The sequence below is a fragment of the Hippoglossus hippoglossus genome, chromosome 19, assembly GCF_009819705.1.
Source record: "Hippoglossus hippoglossus isolate fHipHip1 chromosome 19, fHipHip1.pri, whole genome shotgun sequence".
Classification (NCBI taxonomy): Eukaryota; Metazoa; Chordata; class Actinopteri; order Pleuronectiformes; family Pleuronectidae; genus Hippoglossus; species Hippoglossus hippoglossus.
This window is the reverse complement of record NC_047169.1, coordinates 13,223,194-13,246,556: the sequence shown is the minus strand read 5'-3', so window position 1 is coordinate 13,246,556 and position 23,363 is coordinate 13,223,194. Positions and strand designations below refer to the sequence as shown.

Genomic DNA, 23,363 nt, shown 5'->3' with positions numbered 1-23,363 from the left:
AATAAAGTTTTTATTATTAGTAGTAGTAGCAGTAATGTTGTAGTAGTAGTATGTGTTGAAATCGAAATATAAATGTGTTTGAAGTTTCAGAAGCAGCTTGAGAAATCTAAATTACAAGCACAATAAATCAAATGTACAAATTTATTTTAATGTAATTCGATTATTTCTCAAATATTATAAGATCTTATATCTCAAATTAATTTAATATCGATTTTAGACATTGCCGAACTTGTTTCTTCTTTTTTTAGAAAACGTTATTGATTGATTGATTGATTTAATTAAATATCAGGGAAAAATCATAGTTAATAATCAATCAAATAATTTCACTTGATGTAATTCGATTATTTCTCAAACATGATTACAATATTTTGTGATTTGTTTAAGCTCTTAATAATTTGATATCAACATTAAACATTGCTGAAATTGAGAAATACAACTTTTTTTCTTCTTTTTCTCCACAAGTTGAAACTTCCTTGAGACCATTTCATTCTTCTTATTAAACATCAGATGTTCGCCAGACACTGGGATGGTGCGTCATGCCGTGAGTCTTGTTATCTGTCAAACCACACTGGCGTTTATCTGCAGCAGCGCCGCCTCCGCCCAAACACCCGCTGCGCACACTCACGTATGTTTTGATCAAGAAAATACTTGAGCGAGGCGATAAAGAGGACGAGCGCAGTTCCCTCCCTTTGATAGGAAATAAAATTATGACCTGAGCCAAAAAAATAAATCTAATTAAAAAAAACGAATCACTGATAAGTCACACTGCTTTAAATGATAGGGGCAGATTTTTATATTTATACGGTAGGTAGTGATTCATACAGTCTGCTGCAGGAAGTTTAAGAATGAAATAGAAAAGGATTATTTTATTATTTAAACGTGTTGTTTTCTTTTGAGCAAATTGCTGAATGTGCATTGATTCACTTGATTTTTTTGAAATGACATTAAATGACCCGTGACATTTTTCTGTCTTCTTACATTAAACCTTTTTGCTTAAAATGTGGGAATCAAACAAATCGACCAAAGGCGATTTGTGGGTTAAAGGTGTCGATTTAGTCTTTTTTAAAAGATGAATTCAAAAATAGTTATTGTGTTGGAATAACCTCAGAAAACTTCATATCTGATGAACACACACACTTGGGTCGTGTAACAAGTTTTCAGACATTTAATAGAGAGGCTCCTTTTTCAGTTTTATTTCCTTATTTTATGTTTTATAAACTCACCTATCGCTCTTAGTGCTGCACATTTCAACAACAAGGAAAGGTACTTTATATAAAATAATAAAGGCATCATGACAAACGGTAAAATCAACATGAGAACAAAATAAAACAAAGTAGAAAGATGACGTATTGCATCGTGCACTTTACCTTCGTCGTGTAACTTTAAAGATGTTTTGTGGTATTTGTACTGTGCATTTTGTGGTATTTGAATCTAAATGTTAACAGTGCAACAGCGCAGTTACTTTTTAGTAATTGTAATTAATTGATTTCATAAAAGGCAGTGGGAAACAGGAAAGAAAAATAACTCTCAAGTTGCATAAATGGAAAACATGTTAAGTATAAATCCTGAACACTGCTTCTCACGTGTAGTTTTGACTCTTGAGTAGTTTCTGCACCTGACACTCTCTCCTGTGACCTGACATGTCCTCCTAACGTCAGACATCCCCCTGAGGCCCAGCATGCACCTCAAACCCAAATCATCATGTTTGTGTCAACTGTCGCCCTGATACCGACCTCTCCACCTGGCACCCGGCCACGGACGCTTATATCAGGGGCCGGAGGAAGGGGCCGATCTGCATCAGGGGAGGCAGCTTGGCATCTGTTCCCGTGGGTGTGACTGCGGAGCCAACTGCATTTAAATAGAAGTCCGGAGGAACCGGACAACACCGTCCCACTCAGATACAGAGGAAGAGAGAACCAAGAGAACCATGAGTCTGACCGAGAAAGACAAGGCCACCGTCAAGGCCATGTGGGCCAAGATCGGCAAGTCTGTGGACGTGGTTGGGGCTGATGCTCTGGGCAGGTAAGTGACAGGTTGGACCACATGTTGTTGTTTTTATTATCTTTCCTTTTTTTTCTTGGCTGAAGAAAGGTCTCTCATCACATCAGTGCAACAAAATCTCATGTGACCTATCTGTGATATTGATTCAGTATTGATCTATCGTTACCTCGTTACTTTAGTTTAATCTTTGCTTAAACTGTCTTGTAACAAAGTGAATAATTAGTTTTAAGTAAATAAGAAAAAAAATATATATATATTATTCGTATTCTTATTATAGAGGTTCCGAGAACAGTACGTTTAGATTTATAAGGGGCAAGTTTCTGGAGACCACAACCAAACGTGGTGCGGACAATTAGGAAAGTGAGTGATTTAACATTATTCCACTTTACATTGATTAGTAGCCGAAACTAAACCGTATGCTCCAGGTGAGGCTCGAACTCACAACCTCGGCATTACTACGCAAGTTACTGTCTATAAGTACCGCGCGCTGACCGATTGCGCCACTGGAGCCCGACACACCTATTTCTATCACACACAAAAAAGGATTCAGTCATTCTACTACGATGGTTTATATTCTGCTCAGTTCGTCCAAAGTATCAAACTTTCTCGCCCATCTCACTTCATCTCCGCAGGATGCTCGTCATCTACCCGCAAACCAAGACCTACTTCTCCCACTGGCCAGACATGAAGCCCGGCTCTAAACCAGTGAAGGAGCACGGCAAGAGGATTATTACCGCAATCGGTCAGGGTGTGACCAAGATCGACAACCTCACCAGCGGCATGCTGGAGCTCAGCGAGCTGCACGCCTTCCAGCTGAGAGTCGACCCGGCGAACTTCAAGGTGAGTCGTGCGTCACTGACACCACGCGCACCAAGATATCAAGTGTGCTAAATGCAAGCTCTATAGTTACTGTCATAATGTGGAAAAGTTGGAATCTCCTCTCACTGACTTGACCTGTGCATACTTTTACGCACGGGAGGAGCTTGATTTATGCACAAATTACACCCGTGTGCTGGAAAAATAAAACATCCTAAGCAAGACATTGAAGCTCAGTTACAGTTTTAAAAACTTACTTTTTTCAGTTTTTAGATTTTATTGGATCAGATTTCGGGGTCAAGGGTGTGAGAGGATAGGGAAGTGCAACATTTATTTTCCTGTTGGAATGAACCAACTTATTCAGGTGGGTGTTGGCAGTGCAGACCATATATCTAGTGGTTAATGGTTCTCCCCTTGTCCACAGCTCCTGAGCCACTGCATCCTCGTGGTGATGGCCATCATGTTCCCCAAGGACTTCAGCCCCGAGGTCCACGTCTCTATGGACAAATACCTGGCTTGCCTGTCCCTGGCCATCTCTGAGAGATACCGCTGAGCTGCCCTCAGTGCCACACACGGCCATGTCACCCATGCACGGTTGAAAATGAAAAAATAAACCGCATGTCGCCAAAAAAACTCATGCAACTGTGTGTTTTATGTCTCCTGAAATGTTTTGTGACATTTTTGAATGTGTTGAAGGTGAAATGAAGAGACCAAATGTGTTTTATTCTTTTTATTTCACACTGACTCCTCCTCACAGTGGTCTTACAGCTTCACATGGATAACAACATTTTGGCATGACGAAAAAAAAAAACTATACAGGCAGACGTCATTTATGGGTTTATTATCGCCAGGGCGATAAACGCACAATAAAAGCTGTTATGATTTCATAACCACTCGTAACTTTTCATCCCCGAGGACGAGCCTGAGAAAAACGAGAGAGAATCATTGTGAGTCAGGTGTTATCTCTCATTTTATTTTATTTTATTGCACTATCCAACTTTCTCTTACCTCAGCAGAGCAGCTGCCACCAGCCCTCCTCCTATGGGTCCCACCCAGTAGACCCAGTGGTAGGTCCAGTAGTTGGTCATCACTGCGGGGCCGAAAGCCCTGGCTGGGTTCAGACACGTCCCTGACACATCACCTCTGCACCAACAAGAAAACAACAACAGCTTTAAAACATACATTTTAATCATTGATGCATTTTAAACTTATTTTTAGTTTAAAAAAAATTTAAAATACTGCAACCTCAAACATTTCACAGTACACATCTCACACATTATAATGTGATGTGATATAATGCATTTAAATATTAAAGTTTACCATTAAACATTTAATACACCCACTCTGAGGCATTTGATTTGAAGTAAGATTTAAAAAAGAACTTTAGAAATAATGATAAAAAAATACTTTAATTCAATATAATTTAATTCATCAAAATTAAGATATTTGAATAAAATAAAATAAAATGTCATAATTTTCACCATCATATATACTTTTGGCTGCCCCACCTACTTTTTTCTCTGAGTGGTTAAATTTTAACAAATTAAAACAACAAACATTTTAAATGTAATAAACAACATGACTCTTGGCCAAATAGATTTAAAAGTAGCATGGAACTTTTTAATTACTCTTAAATCTAATATGTTTAAATGTTTAACACAATAAACTGCTCACGCAGACTTCATTGAGATCTTGGGCCTTTCGTCTTACCCTGCCAAGACGTTGATGATGACAGTGCAGCCCACCAGGAAGGGAGCCAGCGGGGTCTTGGTCTTGTGGTTGACGGCCACCAGCAGCACCACCATGGTGATCAGGCAGGTCATGGCCACCTCCCCGAAGATGGCCCCGGACAGCTGGCTCTCTGACTTGAGGATATCAAACGCTGCTCCTGTGGCGTTGAAGTATCGATCTGCAGGGCACATCATCTGTAAGACATATGGTCAATGATGAGCATCGTTGTCTTCTGAAGGAATGTATGGTCACATTTAATTACATTTCATATGTTCAAGTGTATATAGAAGAGGAAAGATATGCAGCCTCTCAGAATATTCTGCACTGTGACTTTTATTATGTCAGATTATAGTAAAATTACCTTGGACATTCCAGCTCCGATCACTCCTCCAATCAGCTGGCAGACAAGATAAGGTCCCACCATCATCAGCTCCATACCTCCGCACAGGTAGATGGCAATTGTGAAGGGAGGGTTGAAGTGGGAGCCACTGGACAGAGGGAAAGAAACAGTCAAGAAAAGGTGGAGGAGCAAATTGGAGGAAAGTTGAGATCAAGCAAACTGCGAGAGACCCAAATATATGAATCTGCTAAACCCACAGCAAAGACACTCTATTCAAACTGGAAATGTTATTTTACCCTGTGCATTGAACAAAGGGCCTTTACCTGATGTTGTCCATGACCGCCACCATCACAGCCACAGCCAGTCCGTGCACCAGAGCCGGCTGCAGGCGTCCAGCTGCAGGCACGTTCTCGATGACGGACACACAGCCGACGAAAACGAAGAACATGGTCCCAATTATCTCGGCCAGGCAGGGCTGGAACAGTTTCTCATACTTGTTGGGAGGAGGGGGCGCCGGCGACTTCTGGCCCTTCTCCATGAGAGTGGAGTCGATGTCTTCCATTTCCATTTTCTCGACTCCCATGTTTGCTCTTCTCTTGTTTGATTCCTGTTACTTCTGTTTCAGACGATGATCTATGGCACAGAGATGTTGCCGCTGCAGCCTGCCCGTGTGTCCTCCAACAGGTAGACCCGACCCAGTCTGCAGACTAAGTCGAGGGAACTGCAAGGTGTTGTACTTATTTATACTCATCACCGGCCGCTGACACGCTGTGCAGTGGAATTGCGTCATGGGTCATAAAAAAGAAAAAAAGAAAAACCCGAAGTTGTCAGGGGAGACGAGGTCATGGCTGGTGCAGGAGCTCGGCCTTCGAAGGAGTAGGTGATTAGGTTCAATGAGAAGCGAGCTGGTCAAGGTTGCCCCCAGTCTGACCTGACTTTTATTCATCATCATCATTGTTTTATTTGGATGCACAAGGCATACCTGGAGAGACAGGTAGCGGCCTACATAGATAAGACCTGACCTTGACCATAGACTTTACACAGACTCTCACTCTGCAGACTTGTGTTACACTACAACTACTACAATACTACACATAATCAGATTGAATGTTTTTAGATTTGATGCTCAAGTACCTAAGCACATTTTACAATATTATACTGAAGTATGATTTTGAGATACTGGTACTTTACTTGCATATTTGTATTTTATGCTGCTCTACATTTGTCCTCTAGTATTCAGAGGGAAATATTGTAATACTCCACATTTATTTAGTTATTTCTTACTGTGTAGATTACAATTTTACATTAAAGATGGTATAAGATACAACACATTGCTTAATATTTCACCAGTGGTCCCCAGTTTATATTCTATTTGGTTTGTGGCCCCTTATGGTAAAAGTAAGGAGCCTGACAGGGGCCCCCTGTCGAGTTTTAGATGTAAAATATGTCACAAAACCAAAAAAATACCTATTAATATTATCACATTCTCCTTAAAAAAAAAAGATCAGTTCAAGGTAAGTGTCTTTGGACAGAAATAGCTTTATGAGATCAGAGCTTTTGTAGATTTAACTGCTCTCCTCAAATAACTCCTACAGCAAAAGCCCACTTCCATACAAATGAATAAATTGTAAATAATACTCCCATTATATATACACTACTGTATATAGCATGCAAGTCCATCTAAAGAACCATCTCTTTACTTTGTGGTCCTTTTTGAAGTATCTGATTACTTTGTTTTAGAATCGAAGTTTCTTTTAATTACTAATAAGGCACTTATTAATCTTACTCCTCAGTATATCCCTGATCTCTTATCCTCACACAACCTTGCTCACCCTTTGAGATTCTCTGGCAGGTCCCTTTTAACTGCTTCAGCCGCCAAAGACAGAACATTAGAAATTAGAACTCTGAGGCCCAGGAAAGAGAGCAAGCCTGAGTCAGTAGCTAGTTTAAAAACGTACTTCTGTCCGTCCCAGATTTGATCTAGTTCTAGTTTTTATTTATTGTAAAGGCGTGCTCATTTTTAAAGTTCTGTCACCCAGAGTGGTCAGTTGGAGGAAGCCTGAGACTGGGAAATGTTGATGGACGTGGGCCTTATAGTCCCATCACATCACATATTGTCACTATACGACCCTGAGGCCAGAGCTGATACAGGGTCCAACGCCCTGCGCGCTGTCTACTTTGTAGAATTGACTTGATTGTACCCTGGGAGGATAATGTTGATAAGGTGAATGAGAGGAAAAGGCTGCGGTATGCAGACATGGCATTATATGACAAGGCAGAGCAACGTGGCTGGGAAGCAATAGTTTGCTCTGTGGAGGTCGGCTGTGGGGTTTCCTTGCAACATCCACCATCAGGTTGCTCAAAGACCTGGGGATCCACGGACAAGCCCTGCACCAGACTGAAGACTCCAGTGGTATATTGGACGAGCTGGACGAACTGAGCAGAATATAAACCAAGACAATAGAACTCAGTAAGCCGTCTCGTAGATTGAGGACTGAATTTTAGTTAGTGTGATGGCAACTAGCGTACAAGGCTCCAGTGGCGCAATCGGTCAGCGCGCGGTACTTATAGACAGTAATTTGCGTAGTAATGCCGAGGTTGTGAGTTCGAGCCTCACCTGGAGCATAAGGTTTAGTTTCGGCTACTAATCAAAGTAAAGTAGCTAATGTTAAATCACCAAATTTCCTAATTGCCTGCTGCACGTTTAATTGTGAACTCCAAAGAAACTTGACTTAAGGACTCCTCTTACAGATCTAAACTATACATTCACATCTCTTCCTACTATACCTTCGATAAAAACAAAATACTGTATATATATATATTTAGCAGCACTTTGTAGTTTGGCTTTCTTGAAGCAAAGTGTACAGACTTGATTTTTGTTGTTCTGGTTTGTACCCTAATGGTTGAATAAACGTATTGTAAGTCGCTTTGGATAAAAGCGTCAGCTAAATTAAATTACCTTTAGCCTCCGCGTACCCTCAAGTTCGACCTGTATCGTTGGTTAAAAGGCCAAAACACTTGATGACGCCAAGGCTGAACAACAAGGCTGAACAACAACTGAAGTAATGTCCCCAACTGGTGGCCGCTAACATCTACTGTGGGTTGGTAGCTTAAATTGTGCAATTTAGGACAATATAGGACATTCACCATCTTGTCCTATATTCTAAAGTGATTGTATATATGTTTTTATTTATATTCATCTTAATTTCTTATGTATTTTACGGGACTAACTTTTATTTAATTTGTGACACACTATGTGACTGCTTTGAGAAGTTTTATATAAATATAGATATTATCATTGTTATTATTATTATTATTGTTGTTAAATTATGAGGGACTATCTTTTGTAAGACTGGCGTTCGTCCCTCTGGAGGCGTGGAGGGACCAAACATATTGTTTTATTGCTAGTCTGTTAATTAGTCATCCATCTGTTTTTAAATGTGTAGTAGTTGCAATAGTTTTATAAGCTGGTATCTGATTTTATCCACTGCTGCACGGCCTTCATCATACGTGCATCAAAACCATGTAACATGCACTTTCTCTGCACCAGATGGATAAGTGTGCATGGCCGGACAATGCTGATGATTCATCAATATTAAATACTTCAGCATGCATACTGTAGTATTGAAACACCTCCGTTTTCCAGCGTCTAACTTCATTTCATTGCTGTGTTTCAGTTGATTTAAGGACACTGCTTTATGATTCTAATCTAACTTTATATTATAGGTCAGTGCCCTGTCCTTGATCCACCTCAGATGTACCACAGCTATCAAAGCACAGTTTTCCATCCAGGACTTTGAGCCAAACAATGAGTACAAGACGACTGTAAATAGATAACACAAAAGTGTGATCGTTGTGTTTAATTCTATATATGGGCATTATTATCATCTGGACTTTTTCCAATCGCCACACATGCGCAAGTCCAAGTCAGGTGGAGCGATATCAGGACACTGTCGCATCATCAAACACTTTATTGAATCTTCAAATACAGACATGAGATTGTGTAAGAGCCGACATTTAGAGCTACTCCTAGTTTAAATACAATATTTTTACAGAATTTAAATATTACAGTCTAATGGTTACAGAAATGTGTTGGAGAAGTCACTGGGGAATCGGGTCATCCTCTTTGCCTGAGACGTTCACTTCAGCAAAACACGAGTCCTCTGGTCACCAAAGAACAACCTGCAGAAAGAGGGATACTTCTATTACTGTGCTTGATTCAACATCCTGTTAAGAACACGATGGTTGAACTAATGGGGGCCAGACACAGGCCCGAGGAACCAAGAGGACGTTATCAGCTTGAACAGCAATCTGATACCATCAGGCAATGGGAAATACAGTTTAATATTTTAATACTACCCCATAACCACTCAACTTTAATGACTAAACCTGACCGTCTTGGTCTGCAACCTAGAGCTCAGAAGGTAAATCCTGATTTCAACCTATAAGGTGAGTGAGGACTGCGCTTCGAATACAGATGTACAAGTCAGAGATCGAACTCAAATCCAAACAACAAACTTGGACAACTCACTGTGGCTCCGACCTGAAAGACTGAGGTGGAAAGTTCGCTTATGATTTGGCATGTAGCTGATGGCCTTTGGCTCCCCAGTTCAACTGCCCAGTCGACGGACGAGGGAGGAGGAGTCAGCGAGACAACTCAACACTCCCACACCACAACTCTAACTCTATCACTGAAGTAACTGTCTTCTGCATATTTTTGCAAATCCAACTTAAAATTTCAGATCCTGCATTGTTTCCATCTATGTTTGCTTGACAGTGATCTGCCTCTTTATATTATATTTTAATATATTAATGAAAATGACAATCTTTTCATCTGCAGCAGTCTTTATTAATATGACAGAGTCTGTAGTATTCTTTTATTAAACTAAATATAGCGGACACAATTAGAGATGTATTAGACTGTTGCATTAGGGAATAAGCTACACTCTGCAAATACTTTTACTTTTAATAGATTATATAATCAAGAACCTACTTGCTTTTGGTCAAGTAGAAAAGTTAACCTGGTACTCGACTATATTTTTGTCTAATTAGTTGTGCTTTTACTTTATTAAACTTTAAGTAAAATATTTGAATACTTCCTAACCACTGGCGTTTTGAAAACAATACGGGAACCAGCTCTTATTCTATAGCGATGGGTCCAAATCTGCACTTGGTACCTTTTTCAACAATGGTTCTTTCTTTCTTCAGGTTTTATTGTGCACATTTTTATTTTTTTAGAAAGCCTGTTAAATATTAACAGTGGGAAATAAATGGGCTGTGGACAAGAATAATGAATATGACTCGTAATCTCTCAGTGTGTTGTAAAGTATAGAGCTACAGCACCTGACGAAGGTGACAGTGAGCAGTGCACCACATATGGGTCCGACCCAGTAGAGCCAGTGGTGGGCCCACTGATTGGCAACCACTGCAGGTCCGAAGGCTCGGGCGGGGTTCATGCAGGCGCCGGACAGCATCCCTCTGAAACAACAGACAGTGACGACAACGCTGAAACACAGCTCAACACTGGGCTCCTCATTTCACATGGAGAAGTTACAGTCTCACTAACAGACAGCACTAAAAACAAAATTTCATTCAGGAGTTTGACCCAGGGACTAAACTTAAGAATAGCTCAACCTCTGCTGCTTCAAATTGGACCATTCTGTCTTAAATCTGTGTCTCATTAGAGAAATACTTTAATTCACATGTATTGCATAAAGGTAACTTTTACATGTGATGGCAATGCACCAGAAAAATCTAAAATTCGGTCCACAGTTTGGTCAGATCTCATTTTAATCAGACAAATATAAAGAATACAAATAAACGTACCTCTTATCTAAGTTAATTATTCCGGGCTGATGAAACAGATATTAATGAAGAAAAAAGAAGAGAAGAAGAGAAGACAAGACATAAGAAAGGAAATGAAAGGAAAAGAAGAGAAAAGAAAATGAGTGATGTTTTCACTTGTGTGTCTCATCTAAATTGTATGAATTGTTGTTGTTTTTTTACTCTAGAATGGGCCTTTTATATTTAAATACTTTATATTTACATCTGGAGCGGGTCCTCTCTATGGAGGCCGCCATGTTTTTTACAGTAGCTCAAACTGGACAAACTAAACAACTTTTGAGTTTTTATGACAACTGAAGGCTGCCACAGGTTCTCTGTCATGTTTGGAAGGGGAGGGTGAGGTGAGGGGTGTTCAGCTGCAACATGCAACTTCACCACTAGATGTCACTAAATTCTACACACACGACCTTTAACACATTAATACATAACTAATCTAATAATCAAAATACGTTAATATTTCACTTGATGGATCCAGTGGGAACACAATCAAGCTTTGCTGTTATATTACATATACAGATATTAAACAATAAACTGGCTGTCAAGGTAATTACAGTGAATAAAATAAGCAATAATTAACCTTGGTATCCACCTGATAACGAGTGCTAATAAATACATGTGTCCAGGTGGGTTGTGGTCAGGGCTGCAGCTCTCACTCGGAGGACGGTGTGGTTAGGACGTCAGTGTTCTCTTTGGGAAATGTAGTTTTTACCTCCTGGGGGAATTGAAATGTCTCACTAAAGTTTTTGGTGTTTAATCCGAATTTGCCGATTTTCACCCTGGTAGCACGGAGTAGCTAGGTCCTTTTGTCCTTAATTAAAAAGACAATAATAATAGTTTTCGGGAGAGAAATTATTCACTTTTGTTAAAAGTGACAAGGAACTTGAAAAATAATGTAAATTTGAAAGTAGTTTTCATTGGGATTTCAGTTGTGAAGAATTTCCTCATAAGAAAGTGCAGAAAATCAGCAACTAACAACTAAATTAATCAAATATATATAAAAAAAAAACATCTTGACTAGTGTGGAAGACTAAAAGACATAAATGGAATAATGGCAACACTGTGAATGACCCTCTGGACCCAAACGTCTCCACCCCTGTCTCCCGCCACAGCTCTTACCCTGCTATTATGTTGGCCGTCACCGTGAGGCCGATGCAGAACGGAGCTGACGGCGAGCGGGTCTGATTGTTGACGGCGCCCAGACACACCACCGTGGTGAGGATGAGGGTCAGCATCGTCTCTGCCATCATGGCTTTACCCAGGTCGCTGGTGCCGGGTTGAATGACTCCTCCGAGGGCGAAGTCGTACAACTCGGCCGGGTACATGACCTGAAAGAACAGCAAACGTCAGTCAACAGCTTTCATTTGTCTTCTAATATTCAACTTACAATCCCATAAAACAACGTTTTGACTGTAAAGATCAACATGCAAAGTTCTAAACTTTTAAGCGTTCTTTCTGCCAGAATAAGCTTCCATACATTTTCGCACCTTTGTCAAAGCAGCACCGATCATCCCTCCTAGAATCTGAGCTGCGAGGTAAGGCACCGTCAGGAGCAGCTCCATCCCTCCACACATGTAGACGCTCAGAGACACTGCAGGGTTAAAGTGGCCCCCACTACGATACACACAGTGAACTTTAATATGTGACTCTGTCAGGTTGATAATAACAACAACTATAACACTCATATTCCAACGACAAAATTGTTCTCTTTTAAATAACTTTGTATCAAATTTAGTGCTTCAGTGAAAGGACCTTTTAGAAACTTCTGCTCAGCGCTGGCTGCCAGTTTGCACGATGCTGTCCACATCCCAGTATGTGAACATGTTGAGGCTAATTCACTTTAGATTTAAATCCATCAAATTTATGTCACCTTTAAATCTACATATATCATGAAGACATTTCCCATATTTTAAAAAAGGAGAACACAGGACATGACCTGTAAAAACACTAGATAATTATTTTACCTTATTTGCCCAAACACCATGATGAGCACCCCCAGTGTCAGTCCGTGGGCCAGAGCAGGCTGGAGGACGCCGTTGGATCCATTGTTCCCAATGACAGACGCACATCCCACGAACACAAACAGGCTGGTCCCGAACAGCTCGGCCAGGCAGGGCTGAACATACATCTCATACATGCACCTGTTGCTGTCGTTCCTGGCTCCCTCCACCTCCTCCACCTCCTCTCCCACCTCACCCACTGTGAACACCTCTGTGTTGCTTTTGGACCCTGACATGATCACTTGTTCCTCTCGCTGGACCCTCTGTGGCGTCTGATGCAGGTTATATATGTATATGAGCTATTGTAGGGATGATGCACACATACGCACATCCATAGTTCCCCCCCCCCCCCCCACCTTCCTGCAATTGTTTATACACCCAGGACTGTTGGCCCTCAGTCAAGAAAAGCTCATAAAATTATTAACACTTATGTCAGAGATAGTGAGATAACGGACGACTGGTGTCAACACATTGTTTTATTTAGCTGACACCACAGATGTGTGTTTTCTATCAGGAATTAGGACTCCTGAAGAGTGTGTAAAGGTGAGTCATAGAAGCTCTCGCCCCCGTATCTATCTATCTGTGTGTGTGTAAAATAACTAAACAGTGCTCACTGAACTAGGTCGTATTATTACTGGGATGGAGGGAGGTTATCTCCAGGAGATTAAAGTGGGGAGCTGATGGGTCAAAGGTCGAGATCAAGGTCCAGGGAAATATGGTCTGAAAAGAATACCCACAAATAACAGAGAGACAATCTAAAGCTTTAATGGATCGGAAAATGATTTCCCCTCATATGATTTCATTTGATCAGTGAAGACGTGATGTAATGTTCAAAAAATGCATTTTCAAAGGTATATCTACATCTTATAGGACTATAGACGTGATCTATGGATCAGAAAAATCATTTTAGATTCAAGATTCAAAAAATCATTTTATAATCATATGGTAGGATCAGCCTGAGGTCGCTATGAAGTCTTAAGTGATGTCAAATATTTTTGTTATGCATTAACTTTTGCAACCAATAACAGGGCCACACGAAGGGTAAAAACAATAGAGAGAAAAAGTCGTAAATTTAGTCAACACGTCATTTTAGAGGAATACCAGAAGAGAATCCTGTTGTCTGCATTCAATTGAGGAATGTGGAGCATCTTGTTAATTTTACTTCAGGTTTCACAAATAACAAAATACTTCTTTTGGCAAATCAGCACATTATCATGTCTCATAAAGGTTGTGTAAGAAACTGAGTCTATTCTGAAGGAAGAACCACACAGACTTGGAGGCAGCTGAGGAGGGAATGTTCGGCAGAGGTCGACCGTATATCGTTGGTTTCATTTGCGTGATATTCAAAGGGGTTTCGTATTTTCTCAAGAAACAGTGACATTGGTCATCAAGGAGAAAAGGTAGAACTCTGGCGAGCACGGGTTGTCCTTGCTGCCTATTTCCTTTTCCTCGAAAAATAACCAGTTGTATGATATGACATTATTTTAGGAATGCATGACCCCTCCGATCATTTGATATGACGTGCATCAAGTACATAAATGAACAGCGCAACGCAGTCTTACACAAATGAAACTTTTATTGAACTGCACTTGAACAGCTTTCGTCAAATATACTCTGTTACAAACTCCTGTGTCATGTCCTCTTTGCCGTTTGAAAACCATTGGGGCGAGAATAGAAAAGATTTGACAGACAAATGCAATCTAACCGGTGGTTGCATGTAATGCATTTCTCGAGCTCTACTTATTGCATGCATCTAAGTCAATGAGTCTGGAAGTGCAATCGATCAATAAATAAAAATAAAATGGCACATACACAAGATCCAGACGAGGACAAACACATGACGTGTGAAATCCTCAATGTTCCTTACATTCTTTAATATCGAACACAGGAGAGCGTGTATGATTGATGATTTAGAAACAATGCTTTTGTGAGCAAAGAAATCCCACATGACTCATACTACGCTTCAGTTCCAGTGCAGTGACAAACGCTTCTTCACAGTTCTTCACCTCTCACCCTCAACACGGACCTGGTCACAAATGGCGCTCATGCAATCACATTCCGCTGATGCCGGGACTTTTTCCGAACCAGCTCCCAGTCGACAGAGAATACGGGTTTCCTCTTTCCCATCGTCTTCTTTTTACGCATCTTCTCCTGTTGTTGCTTTTGGCAAACGCGCACGTCCGAACAATGGAGCAGTTTCACTCTCAGAACGCCAACTGCGACAGACCTGAGGAAACAGAACACGACGCCCATTATTGTAAATGACCACGCCAGAACATTCAAACTGGGCACATGGGTGGAACTATGAAAAAATATGAACGCTTGTGAGTAACGCAAAGTAAATAAAATGACTGCGAGCGTGGCGCCACAGTGGTGACTGAAAGGATCCTGGAAGTGAGCGTCAGAGATCAGATTTATTACAGCAGCGTACAGTTCACATTCACAACTGTTTGTGGTCCTGAAATGTATAAGAAACATAACTGTGCTCAGCGCAAAGCTAAGAAAGAGGAACTCAACATGACTTTAAATACAATATCAACTTTTTATTCTTATTTTGACTCTCTATAATGTAATGTTTTAAAATATCCTGCATGTATAATGAAAGTTAGGGAAGGATCCATGGTGTTGGACCAGGCTGGGAAGCTGTGACTATGTAACTTTGGCTGCTTGGAGTCTCTCAATCAAAACAATAACGGAAAAGACCTTGTTTTATCACGTTGTGTAGCAGTGTGGGATCATGGGAGTTGTTGTCTTTAGCACCATTGCAGATGAAAGTCTACCTGACGTGACTCAGGCACAAATCGTGTTCACGTAACGGCGATGAATAACTGGGAACCATTATGAGTGACCAGTACAAAAAGTGGAAGAAAAAAACAGCCGACTCATCATACGTTGTTTGACCCGGAAGTTATTGCAGAGACGGACAAAGCCGTGGGTAAAGCCAATAAAGCTAAGCTAACAAGTTAAAAAATAATATAAGATAGGTCTAGTTGTTTTTAGACATTTCAATGAAGAATTGTTAAGTGTATCTTTAAGAGAACAGAGGAAAAGATATACCTATCAAGTTTATTATTCTCCATTTATGTTATACACCTGGCTTTACAATTATGATGTATATATTACTTATGTTGTTGGAAGAAACTTTTTTTCCTGCAATTCCAAAAAGAGAAAGATACTTGTTCCTTACCCAGGTTGAGTTTGTCCTTGAAGGCCCAGCAGATGCTGTAGTGTTGAAGAAGCTGTTGCAGCAGCTCCTTTTCATCCAGGAACTCCAGTCGCTCAATTCTGCAGGAAAAGAAAAAAAGATATTATTCAGTATTTCACCTTATGTTGACCGTATGTTGACTTTGATGCAGTACCTCGCCACGTCCTCCTGAGGGAGTATACTGTAGACGGTCATCATGTCCAGAGCTTCCGCCTGCTCCCAGCCCGTCTTCAGAAAGCGCTCCTTCTGCAAACAGCACACATCAACATTACAATATCTGAATATTCTGAGAAGCTAAAAAAGTAAATGAGACACCGAGCAACTGATATATTTACCTGATCCAAAGAATCCCTCAAATCCCCCTTGTATTTCAGACTTGACTTTAGACTAGACTTCCCCAATAAACTGTTGCCTTGGTCATGAATATATTTATGCAGAAAAGTGTGTGGGTCCTACGGATCCACCGGGTTTTCTACAATTAAAATGTTTGTACAAAATCACAGGTAATTCCAGCGGGTTTTTACGGTTTACCTGAGAGTCCAGCGATTGACAGGCCTCCACTCCTGCGAGGGTGCACTGGCGGCGCTGCAGGTTCTCGATCATCACCTGACCGAATCGATCACTCATGTTCACCTGGATACACAGAAAATAGTGAGCGCTGAAGTCTTATGTGGTTTTCTTTGAGAAACGCTACAACATTAAATCTCATCTCAAGCACACATGCTTTTATCTATAAAAATTGCACATTGGTACAAATGTTGAAGCCATTTCTTGTCTCTACCTGCACATCTGATGAGGAATATTTATATATATTCATTTTAAAATTGTACCTGAACACTTCTTTTTCACTACATGATCATTCTCCAAGTTGTGTAATGGATAACAAAAGTCTTCCCCTGCTGTATTGGGATTATGAGGTGGTTGTTTTGTTTACCTGTTCATAGCTGATAAACATGGCCGTGTGGAATGTCTCTGCTGCCCAGTGAAGTAGGTTGGAGGACTGGGAGGGCCTCATGTAAACCAGCACACACTCTGACAGGAACAATGTAGGTAGTCTGGAGATGGAAATGTCACATATGATAATATATAAGCACAACATAACCATTGCTACAAGAAAGCACCAAGAGACCAAACCTCTACCAAGGAAAAACCCTACTCTGATACATGAGATCGATCAGCAGTGATTCCAACATCATCTTAAAACAGGTTCTTGCAAGGGGCAGTTTGGGAGCGGCGAAGAAAAGTACAGTTGTATCTTTTGAAACTAATATACTTTAACGACGTGGACGCCTATCTGATCGGTGCATAGATACACATACTCGCCAATGCCTGATCTGGCGTTTTTGGCAGTAACAGAGGCATTTCTGATGCTGGTATTGGTATCTGACCATTTCTAACACTGACATTTTCCAAGTTTTTAGTATACAGCACACTAACGATCCACAGACAAACATAACCTCTTTGGTGATGGTGGTTATTACACCAACAAACAATGGTTACACTTGGGATTTGAATGACAACCTTTCAGACACGCTGCCTTCAAACCAAGTTCAACTCTGAAGTTTCTTTCATACTCTATTATCTTAAAACTACAAAATATTCTAATTTAAAATAGAAAAGTTCACACTCGACAGTTGCCTGAAATAGAGAAACCTGCCTGGAAAAGCACCAGTTAGAGAAAATTAAGTTACGACCTGAGAGTCTCAGTGTGAGCCGTCCTCTCCATAGAAAACTGCCCGTCATAGAAAGAAAGAATGCTCTAATCATCCAATTTACTATTACAAAATTAAAATGTATCTTTGCCAACCACTTCTGGTCAAAATGATTCTACCTGAAGGATTAAAACGTGGCTGTAAAAAGCTGTTTGTCATTCACAAATAACTCAATTGACATAAGTTACAATGGATTCCAATAGTGACAAGTTAAGTACAAATTCTGCAAAAATCACATTGACCTTATATTAACTTCTTCAAAGCCGACTCATTTGTTTAGCTGTATTTTATATTGAGAGGAAACGACGTCGGTCACGTACTCTGGGTTAAGCTGGAACTTCTTCAGTTTTTCATCCATGGTGGAGATGTCCCTGAGGTCCGCTCCGATGATGCAGTACCGGTCGGAGTCGAGGCTGTGGGAATCTGAACAAACAAACACAAAACCTTAGAGAGATTCTCTAGCATGGAAAGAAGACTATTCAGAGCCAAACCACGTGGGTATGTAAAGTCTATGTGGGACTGTTACTGTTGTTGTACCTAGTAGTAAGGAGTCTGTTGAGTGGGTTTCGATGATGGGTTTGGACAGGGGTGGTTTTGTCCTAATCAAACAAAACAACATAATATTTCATAAAATTCACATTTAACACTGTATATCATCAATAAACCTAGAGCTACACTACAGTCAGGCCTTTGACATGCAAACCAGTAAACATCTTCTGTCCTCCATTTAAAAACCTCCAGAAAAATATTCTGATAAAGAGATTATATACACTTTGGGGTCATTTCTTACATTTTATTGTGAGTTGTTTTTAATGTTTTCTCCATCACATATATATTAAGGACGGTAGAAAGACCTCTCAGTATAACACAATACAATTCATCAGCACTTCAACCTACAGCATACCAAACAACTGTACCTAATAATCTGGCATCTAAGGATACAATCTTTCAGGCTGAAAGCTAATACACACTCAGCTCACGGAAAACCTAAATAAATGTAATAACATGTTTAGATTTGATTGCATTTTTTTGCTTCTGTTCTATAATAATAATTTGAATAAATCTACTTACTGCCGTATATAAAACATCTGTGTGTGAACTATGCAGCTGCTTATATAGAACTTATAAATATATAATAGACATAACAACATACAATGTTATACAGGACACATGTGGGCTGCTAGAATTCTCTTTGTCTCCCCCTGCTGATCTCTACCCAACATTACAATGCCAAAGCCAGAGATGGCTGAGAAGACACTGGTACAACAATGTCCTGCTTTATGACAATAGTTAAATATTAATCATGCAGCATAAATAGTTCTTGTTAAATGCAGTAAGCCATATATGGCTACATTCATACTACTACTAAAATGGCCTCTATCCACACAAGCATTTGGATTTTAATCCCCATCCATACTAACAGGCCTGAAAAGGAATATCTCGTGTCATCACATACACTTGGCATGCGTGTGGCGATGTACAGAGGAAGCCTGTAGTTGTGAGTTGCTGCTTGCTCAAATAATAACTTCTTCGTCTCCAATGCAGAATTTAACGGCACAAACACCTTGATTATCCATGTTACCCTCTGCACTGGTAGCCGAGGCTAATGCTTGTTGTTTTATTACTGAGGGGGGTCATGTGACAGGAGCCTGACGAAGCAACGAAAGGCTCCATAAGCCGAAAAGACCCAATCGATGTCTATGTCAACACTTCCAAACATTTACGTTTTTGCCGGTCAAGACTAAAACACAACCCTGGAGTCTCTCAGTTTTAGAGACTAAATACTGCAGAGTGGTGTAGACGTCACGCGTATCTGTAGCGGAGTTAAAAGCATTTTCAAATGAAAAGGTAGTAGTGAGGATGTAGCCTGAGACTTTCTAAAGTGAGGGGGGAATCTGTGGCTGTTTTGGATCATGCGTGTCACAGAGTAAGGACATTATTAAAAAGACAGCTTGTCTTACTTTATATTGTGTATTTTCCTGGCCACGATCGTAGGAAAGTCAACTTCAAAGAACTTCCGTGGCAGGAGGTTTTCATCCTATAAACACACACACACACACACACAATTTGTGATATTTTTAAGGATATATAAATTGTATTTTTGATGCAGTCGATTCAAACCAGACTCTGCGTCCAAGAGGCAGAGCTGCGATGCTGCAAACCTTTAGTCTCCAAAAAGTGGTGTCCAGTCCGGCTCCCAGGTTGACTACCTGACAGTCACACTCTGCTTTCCTTATGAACGCATCGAGGAGGTGGTTCACCCCTTGAACTCGGGCATAGTAACCTGCCAGATCAGATAAGTGGAGGGTAAGATAAACTAATTAAAAACAAAAATGTGTCCCTCAAGCAAGTTGTGCAACGTAGCTATTAAAATGAGCAAGATCACAAATATGGATAACTTACTGCTGACAACTTCTCAGTAAAAGCCAGTTATAATGTATATTACACAGAAAGCACGTGAGTCATAAATGCTCCACAACACACATTTGTTTAAGAGGCTTTTTTTTAAAGCTCTTGTTACAGACCAGCTTCATAATCACCTGGGCTGTGGCCAGGTTAAATTACAACAGATCCTGTGACTTAAACTCTGGCTTTACACTATTATCGAATGAAGCAGATACGAGAAGTTTGTATAACTCACCTCTGTTGATTTCAGGGGCCTTTCTCTCTCCGACAGATCTCACAAAGTATTGAATGTATGGATCCTTCCAGTAGCTTTTACTGGTAGCGAACCTGGAAGACAGATTATACAGTTATTTTCATATCATCACACTTTTGGGGCCACACCGGCAAAGATTTTTCAAGCCGATTTGCGAAACCCATGGAGCTTTATATTTTACATGACGGGGTCTGGCCCATAGCTACATCACAGAACCCCTTATGTACCTGTTTGTAGCCTTAGATCCTCAGGTGGAGCCCTGCTGGCTGTTTCAAAGTCAAGGCTGAAAAGTCTGTGACTTCTTTTAAATCTCTTCTTAAAACACTTTTTGTTTTAAGACTTGCTTTCATGTGATGTCGTCTTTTTATTGTCTTTTTTATCACCTTGTATTTTATTAATTTATTTATTTTATTGTCCTTTTACTGCTTCATTGCTCCTTTTACTGCTTCTCCAGTTTTTAGGTGACAGTGTTATATTTATCTATTTGAACAATCTTCGTTCCATTTACTCCACCTCAACGTTGTTGTTTGGCTTTAATGTCTCATTGCGTTCATGCCGACTGTTATATCTCTCTTTTTTTGCTTTTTTGCTTTTCTGTCAAAGCATTTTGTAAACTTTCAATAAAGTTTATTACTGTTATATTATTATATCATTAGTTTAAAATTGACAAACGTTTCCATTATGTTATAAACTGTTTCTTCTTATCAATGTTGTAAATACTGTTTTTTTGTTGATGTTCTCAGTTACACGCGGCATCTATTGCGCCTCTGTCCGTCCTGGGAGAGGATCCCTCACATGAGGCTCTCTCTGAGGTTTCTACATTTTTTTACCCCTGTTAAAAGGGTTTTTGGGAAGTTTTTCCTGACTCTTGTTGAGGGTTATGAACAGAGGATATTGCAACTTGTTAAACCCTATGAGGCAAATTGTGATTTGTGAATATGTGCTATAACAATTTTATTTAATTAATTTATAGTTGACCTACAGCTTAAATATATAAGTAAAGTTGCCAGATTTGTGTTTCTCCTGTCACTTCAGACAATTGCATACTGGACCAAGTTTGAAAAGTTCATGCAATGTTTTCACTTAATATGGGCAATCAAGATGTCCTGGGTAAACGAGCCCATTAACAGTTTACAGAGGGAACACTCATGACAGATTATGACGATGTATGACACAAGCAGCAGGAGGTGTTTTTCCATCTGAAAGGTGGTATTTGAAATTTAGGAAGGTCAGCTGTCAAATTCACAATTTAAAGGTATTTGCAGATAAAATGGTCAATAATCAAGGTCAGTGATGAATAGGTACGGGTGATCAGCACACATGTCAACCAACTACATGATTACACAGGGGCTGATTCAATCATAGCAATGGAAATAACAAATGATTGACTGTAACGACTGCACACACGTGTTACCGTTTGCATATGGTTGCATCGTCGCACGTCGCCCTCACTGCTTCATCCGCAGTGTCCGAGTCCGTGAAGGGTCGTCGAGCTGCCATCACTGAGTCCCAGGTCCTCAGCGCTGTGTGGTCAACATCCAAACCGTCGCACGACCTCGTCCGCCTGTCTCACTTTCCCCCCGGGGCGCTAAGCTAACCGGCTAGCGGGGTTTGATCTAACAGTTTATTTGAGACAGAGAGAGTAAAACCCAGAGCGTTGAAGAACGGGGGAGAAGTTCACCTCCGTGTGAACAGCAAACCAAGCAGGAGTCGGGTGAAAGAAAACAGGAGATACACAAAGAGCTGATTATAATATTCTGGCTAAAAACAAGACGATCGTTGCTGGGATTGTGTTGACAACTCTGCACCGGAAGTGTCCACTCAGTACTTCCGGGTGGTTTTATTTCCAGATTAATAATTCCTGTTCGTTTTACTCATGAGTAACGAGTGAGTGAAACATAAATTTGGATTAAAAAAATATACTACAAATAAATTAAAATAAAATCAAACAGTTTTCAAATACACAGACACTTAGATCCAGATACCGTGTACAATTAGGGGAACATGTGAAGGTACATAGGTACATGATAAGCAAGTGACAAAACAGACATGCAACTAACATGTTAAAAGGGAATATAATCTGAATTCAAATAAATAAAATAAAAATAAGGTTAATAATTAAAAGGGCGAGGGCTTGTTTGCTAAACCACATTCTCCTATAATGTCGAATAAATCCATTGCATTTTTCTTTTTCGTTGGTTTAAGAGTTTTTTCTGAGGTTTTAATGAGGCTTAATTCATTGTATTTACATTGATGATGTCCAGAAGTGAGTAGTAGTGCATCACATTTACTCTTTTAAATGTACTTGAGTAGTTTTGTATGAGATACTTTTTTACTCTTACTCAAGTTCTTATTTTTACGAGTACTTTTACTTCTATTTGTGTAATTATTCTAACGTTTACTTGAGTACTGTTTCTGTTTACTCACCTAACCCACCACTGGTAATATCTACATAAATGATCAACTTTTAGTACACTGACAAATGACTCTCATGCACAGATTGAATTTTTTCCTAAACTAGACAAATACTTTCATTAAACTTGTAAGTAAGTTTATGTTTTACTTGCTGGAAACACAATTTTTCTCACTTTTGAGGGTTTAGAAGGAAAAACAAATACTTTTAAAGGTGCAGACATCCATCAAGACTCACATGAAATAAGGAATAAAAAAAACAAGAATTTCTTTGTGGCATCCGTAGAGTGTGTTTGAATTCCTCAGAGAACTGAAAGCAGAACATAGACAGTCACAAAGAGAAAGACTTGTCCAACTTGTGAAAGAAACTTCAACGTCTTTATTAAAAATCCATTTGAGGGCCGCTCATGGTGTAAACTGCACAGCTGCAAAGCCTGCGGCAGGAAGTTTATAAGACTTAGACGCTCGATACAGATGAGAAGCCCAAATTCCACATATGCTTCATCCAATTTACTCACAGAACAACCTGCATGATGTGACAAGACGTACAGTACAGCTGCAGGGAACGGTGGCAGAGATCAGTGACATCAGCATAAAACATGGAGGATTTGTGTCAGTGATCTTTTCCAACAGAATGTTAAAGCAC

The 23,363-nt window shown here is 40.0% G+C and overlaps 4 protein-coding genes and 2 non-coding genes across 6 annotated transcripts; 2 read left to right on the top strand and 4 right to left on the bottom strand.

Moving 5' to 3' along the window:
- The first annotated feature begins 1,872 nt into the window (after positions 1-1,872).
- hbae5 (hemoglobin, alpha embryonic 5) lies at positions 1,873-3,450 on the top strand. The gene is made up of 3 exons (XM_034571104.1): positions 1,873-2,022; positions 2,634-2,841; positions 3,242-3,450. The coding sequence occupies exons 1-3, from the start codon at positions 1,928-1,930 to the stop codon at positions 3,368-3,370; spliced, it is 432 nt and encodes a 143-aa protein (XP_034426995.1). The 5' UTR covers positions 1,873-1,927; the 3' UTR covers positions 3,371-3,450.
- Positions 2,419-2,511, bottom strand: trnai-uau. Its single transcript is given in 2 exon segments — positions 2,419-2,454; positions 2,474-2,511. It is a non-coding gene; the product is annotated as a tRNA-Ile (tRNA).
- An 83-nt stretch (positions 3,451-3,533) lies between the features above and the next one.
- aqp8a.2 (aquaporin 8a, tandem duplicate 2) lies at positions 3,534-5,723 on the bottom strand. The gene is made up of 5 exons (XM_034571103.1): positions 5,212-5,723; positions 4,910-5,036; positions 4,528-4,742; positions 3,826-3,960; positions 3,534-3,739 (listed from the first exon to the last, which is right to left on the bottom strand). Exons 1-5 carry the CDS (start codon positions 5,469-5,471, stop codon positions 3,694-3,696), a joined length of 783 nt encoding a protein of 260 aa, XP_034426994.1. The 5' UTR covers positions 5,472-5,723; the 3' UTR covers positions 3,534-3,693.
- A 1,697-nt stretch (positions 5,724-7,420) lies between these two features.
- trnai-uau lies at positions 7,421-7,513 on the top strand. The gene is given in 2 exon segments: positions 7,421-7,458; positions 7,478-7,513. It is a non-coding gene; the product is annotated as a tRNA-Ile (tRNA).
- A 1,269-nt stretch (positions 7,514-8,782) lies between these two features.
- Positions 8,783-12,998, bottom strand: aqp8a.1 (aquaporin 8a, tandem duplicate 1). Its single transcript, XM_034570233.1, has 5 exons — positions 12,694-12,998; positions 12,217-12,343; positions 11,849-12,057; positions 10,232-10,366; positions 8,783-9,070 (listed from the first exon to the last, which is right to left on the bottom strand). The coding sequence occupies exons 1-5, from the start codon at positions 12,963-12,965 to the stop codon at positions 9,028-9,030; spliced, it is 786 nt and encodes a 261-aa protein (XP_034426124.1). The 5' UTR covers positions 12,966-12,998; the 3' UTR covers positions 8,783-9,027.
- Positions 12,999-14,285: 1,287 nt separating this feature from the next.
- Positions 14,286-22,134, bottom strand: lcmt1 (leucine carboxyl methyltransferase 1). Its single transcript, XM_034570876.1, has 11 exons — positions 21,720-22,134; positions 20,288-20,379; positions 19,809-19,930; positions 19,608-19,684; positions 18,184-18,245; positions 17,967-18,069; positions 16,869-16,989; positions 16,466-16,567; positions 16,089-16,180; positions 15,917-16,014; positions 14,286-14,956 (listed from the first exon to the last, which is right to left on the bottom strand). Exons 1-11 carry the CDS (start codon positions 21,803-21,805, stop codon positions 14,934-14,936), a joined length of 978 nt encoding a protein of 325 aa, XP_034426767.1. The 5' UTR covers positions 21,806-22,134; the 3' UTR covers positions 14,286-14,933.
- Positions 22,135-23,363: the final 1,229 nt, after the last annotated feature.

Bases quoted from the DNA above. Each gene is read 5' to 3' on its own strand.
- hbae5 (XM_034571104.1), top strand. From the start codon at position 1,928: ATGAGTCTGACCGAGAAAGACAAGGCCACCGTCAAGGCCATGTGGGCC. The intron at 2,023-2,633 runs GTAAGTGACAGG...TCATCTCCGCAG, and splicing joins GGGGCTGATGCTCTGGGCAG to GATGCTCGTCATCTACCCGC. The intron at 2,842-3,241 runs GTGAGTCGTGCG...CCTTGTCCACAG, and splicing joins TCGACCCGGCGAACTTCAAG to CTCCTGAGCCACTGCATCCT.
- aqp8a.2 (XM_034571103.1), bottom strand. From the start codon at position 5,471: ATGGGAGTCGAGAAAATGGAAATGGAAGACATCGACTCCACTCTCATG. The intron at 3,961-4,527 runs GTAAGACGAAAG...TTGTTGGTGCAG, and splicing joins ATCATCAACGTCTTGGCAGG to AGGTGATGTGTCAGGGACGT. The intron at 3,740-3,825 runs GTAAGAGAAAGT...CGTTTTTCTCAG, and splicing joins GTGGCAGCTGCTCTGCTGAG to GCTCGTCCTCGGGGATGAAA.
- aqp8a.1 (XM_034570233.1), bottom strand. From the start codon at position 12,965: ATGTCAGGGTCCAAAAGCAACACAGAGGTGTTCACAGTGGGTGAGGTG. The intron at 12,344-12,693 runs GTAAAATAATTA...TGTGTATCGTAG, and splicing joins ATGGTGTTTGGGCAAATAAG to TGGGGGCCACTTTAACCCTG. The intron at 12,058-12,216 runs GTGCGAAAATGT...CTGTTCTTTCAG, and splicing joins TCGGTGCTGCTTTGACAAAG to GTCATGTACCCGGCCGAGTT.
- lcmt1 (XM_034570876.1), bottom strand. From the start codon at position 21,805: ATGGCAGCTCGACGACCCTTCACGGACTCGGACACTGCGGATGAAGCA. The intron at 20,380-21,719 runs GTAACACGTGTG...TCTGTCTTCCAG, and splicing joins GATGCAACCATATGCAAACG to GTTCGCTACCAGTAAAAGCT. The intron at 16,568-16,868 runs GTAAACAAAACA...CTGTGTATCCAG, and splicing joins TGTTTATCAGCTATGAACAG to GTGAACATGAGTGATCGATT.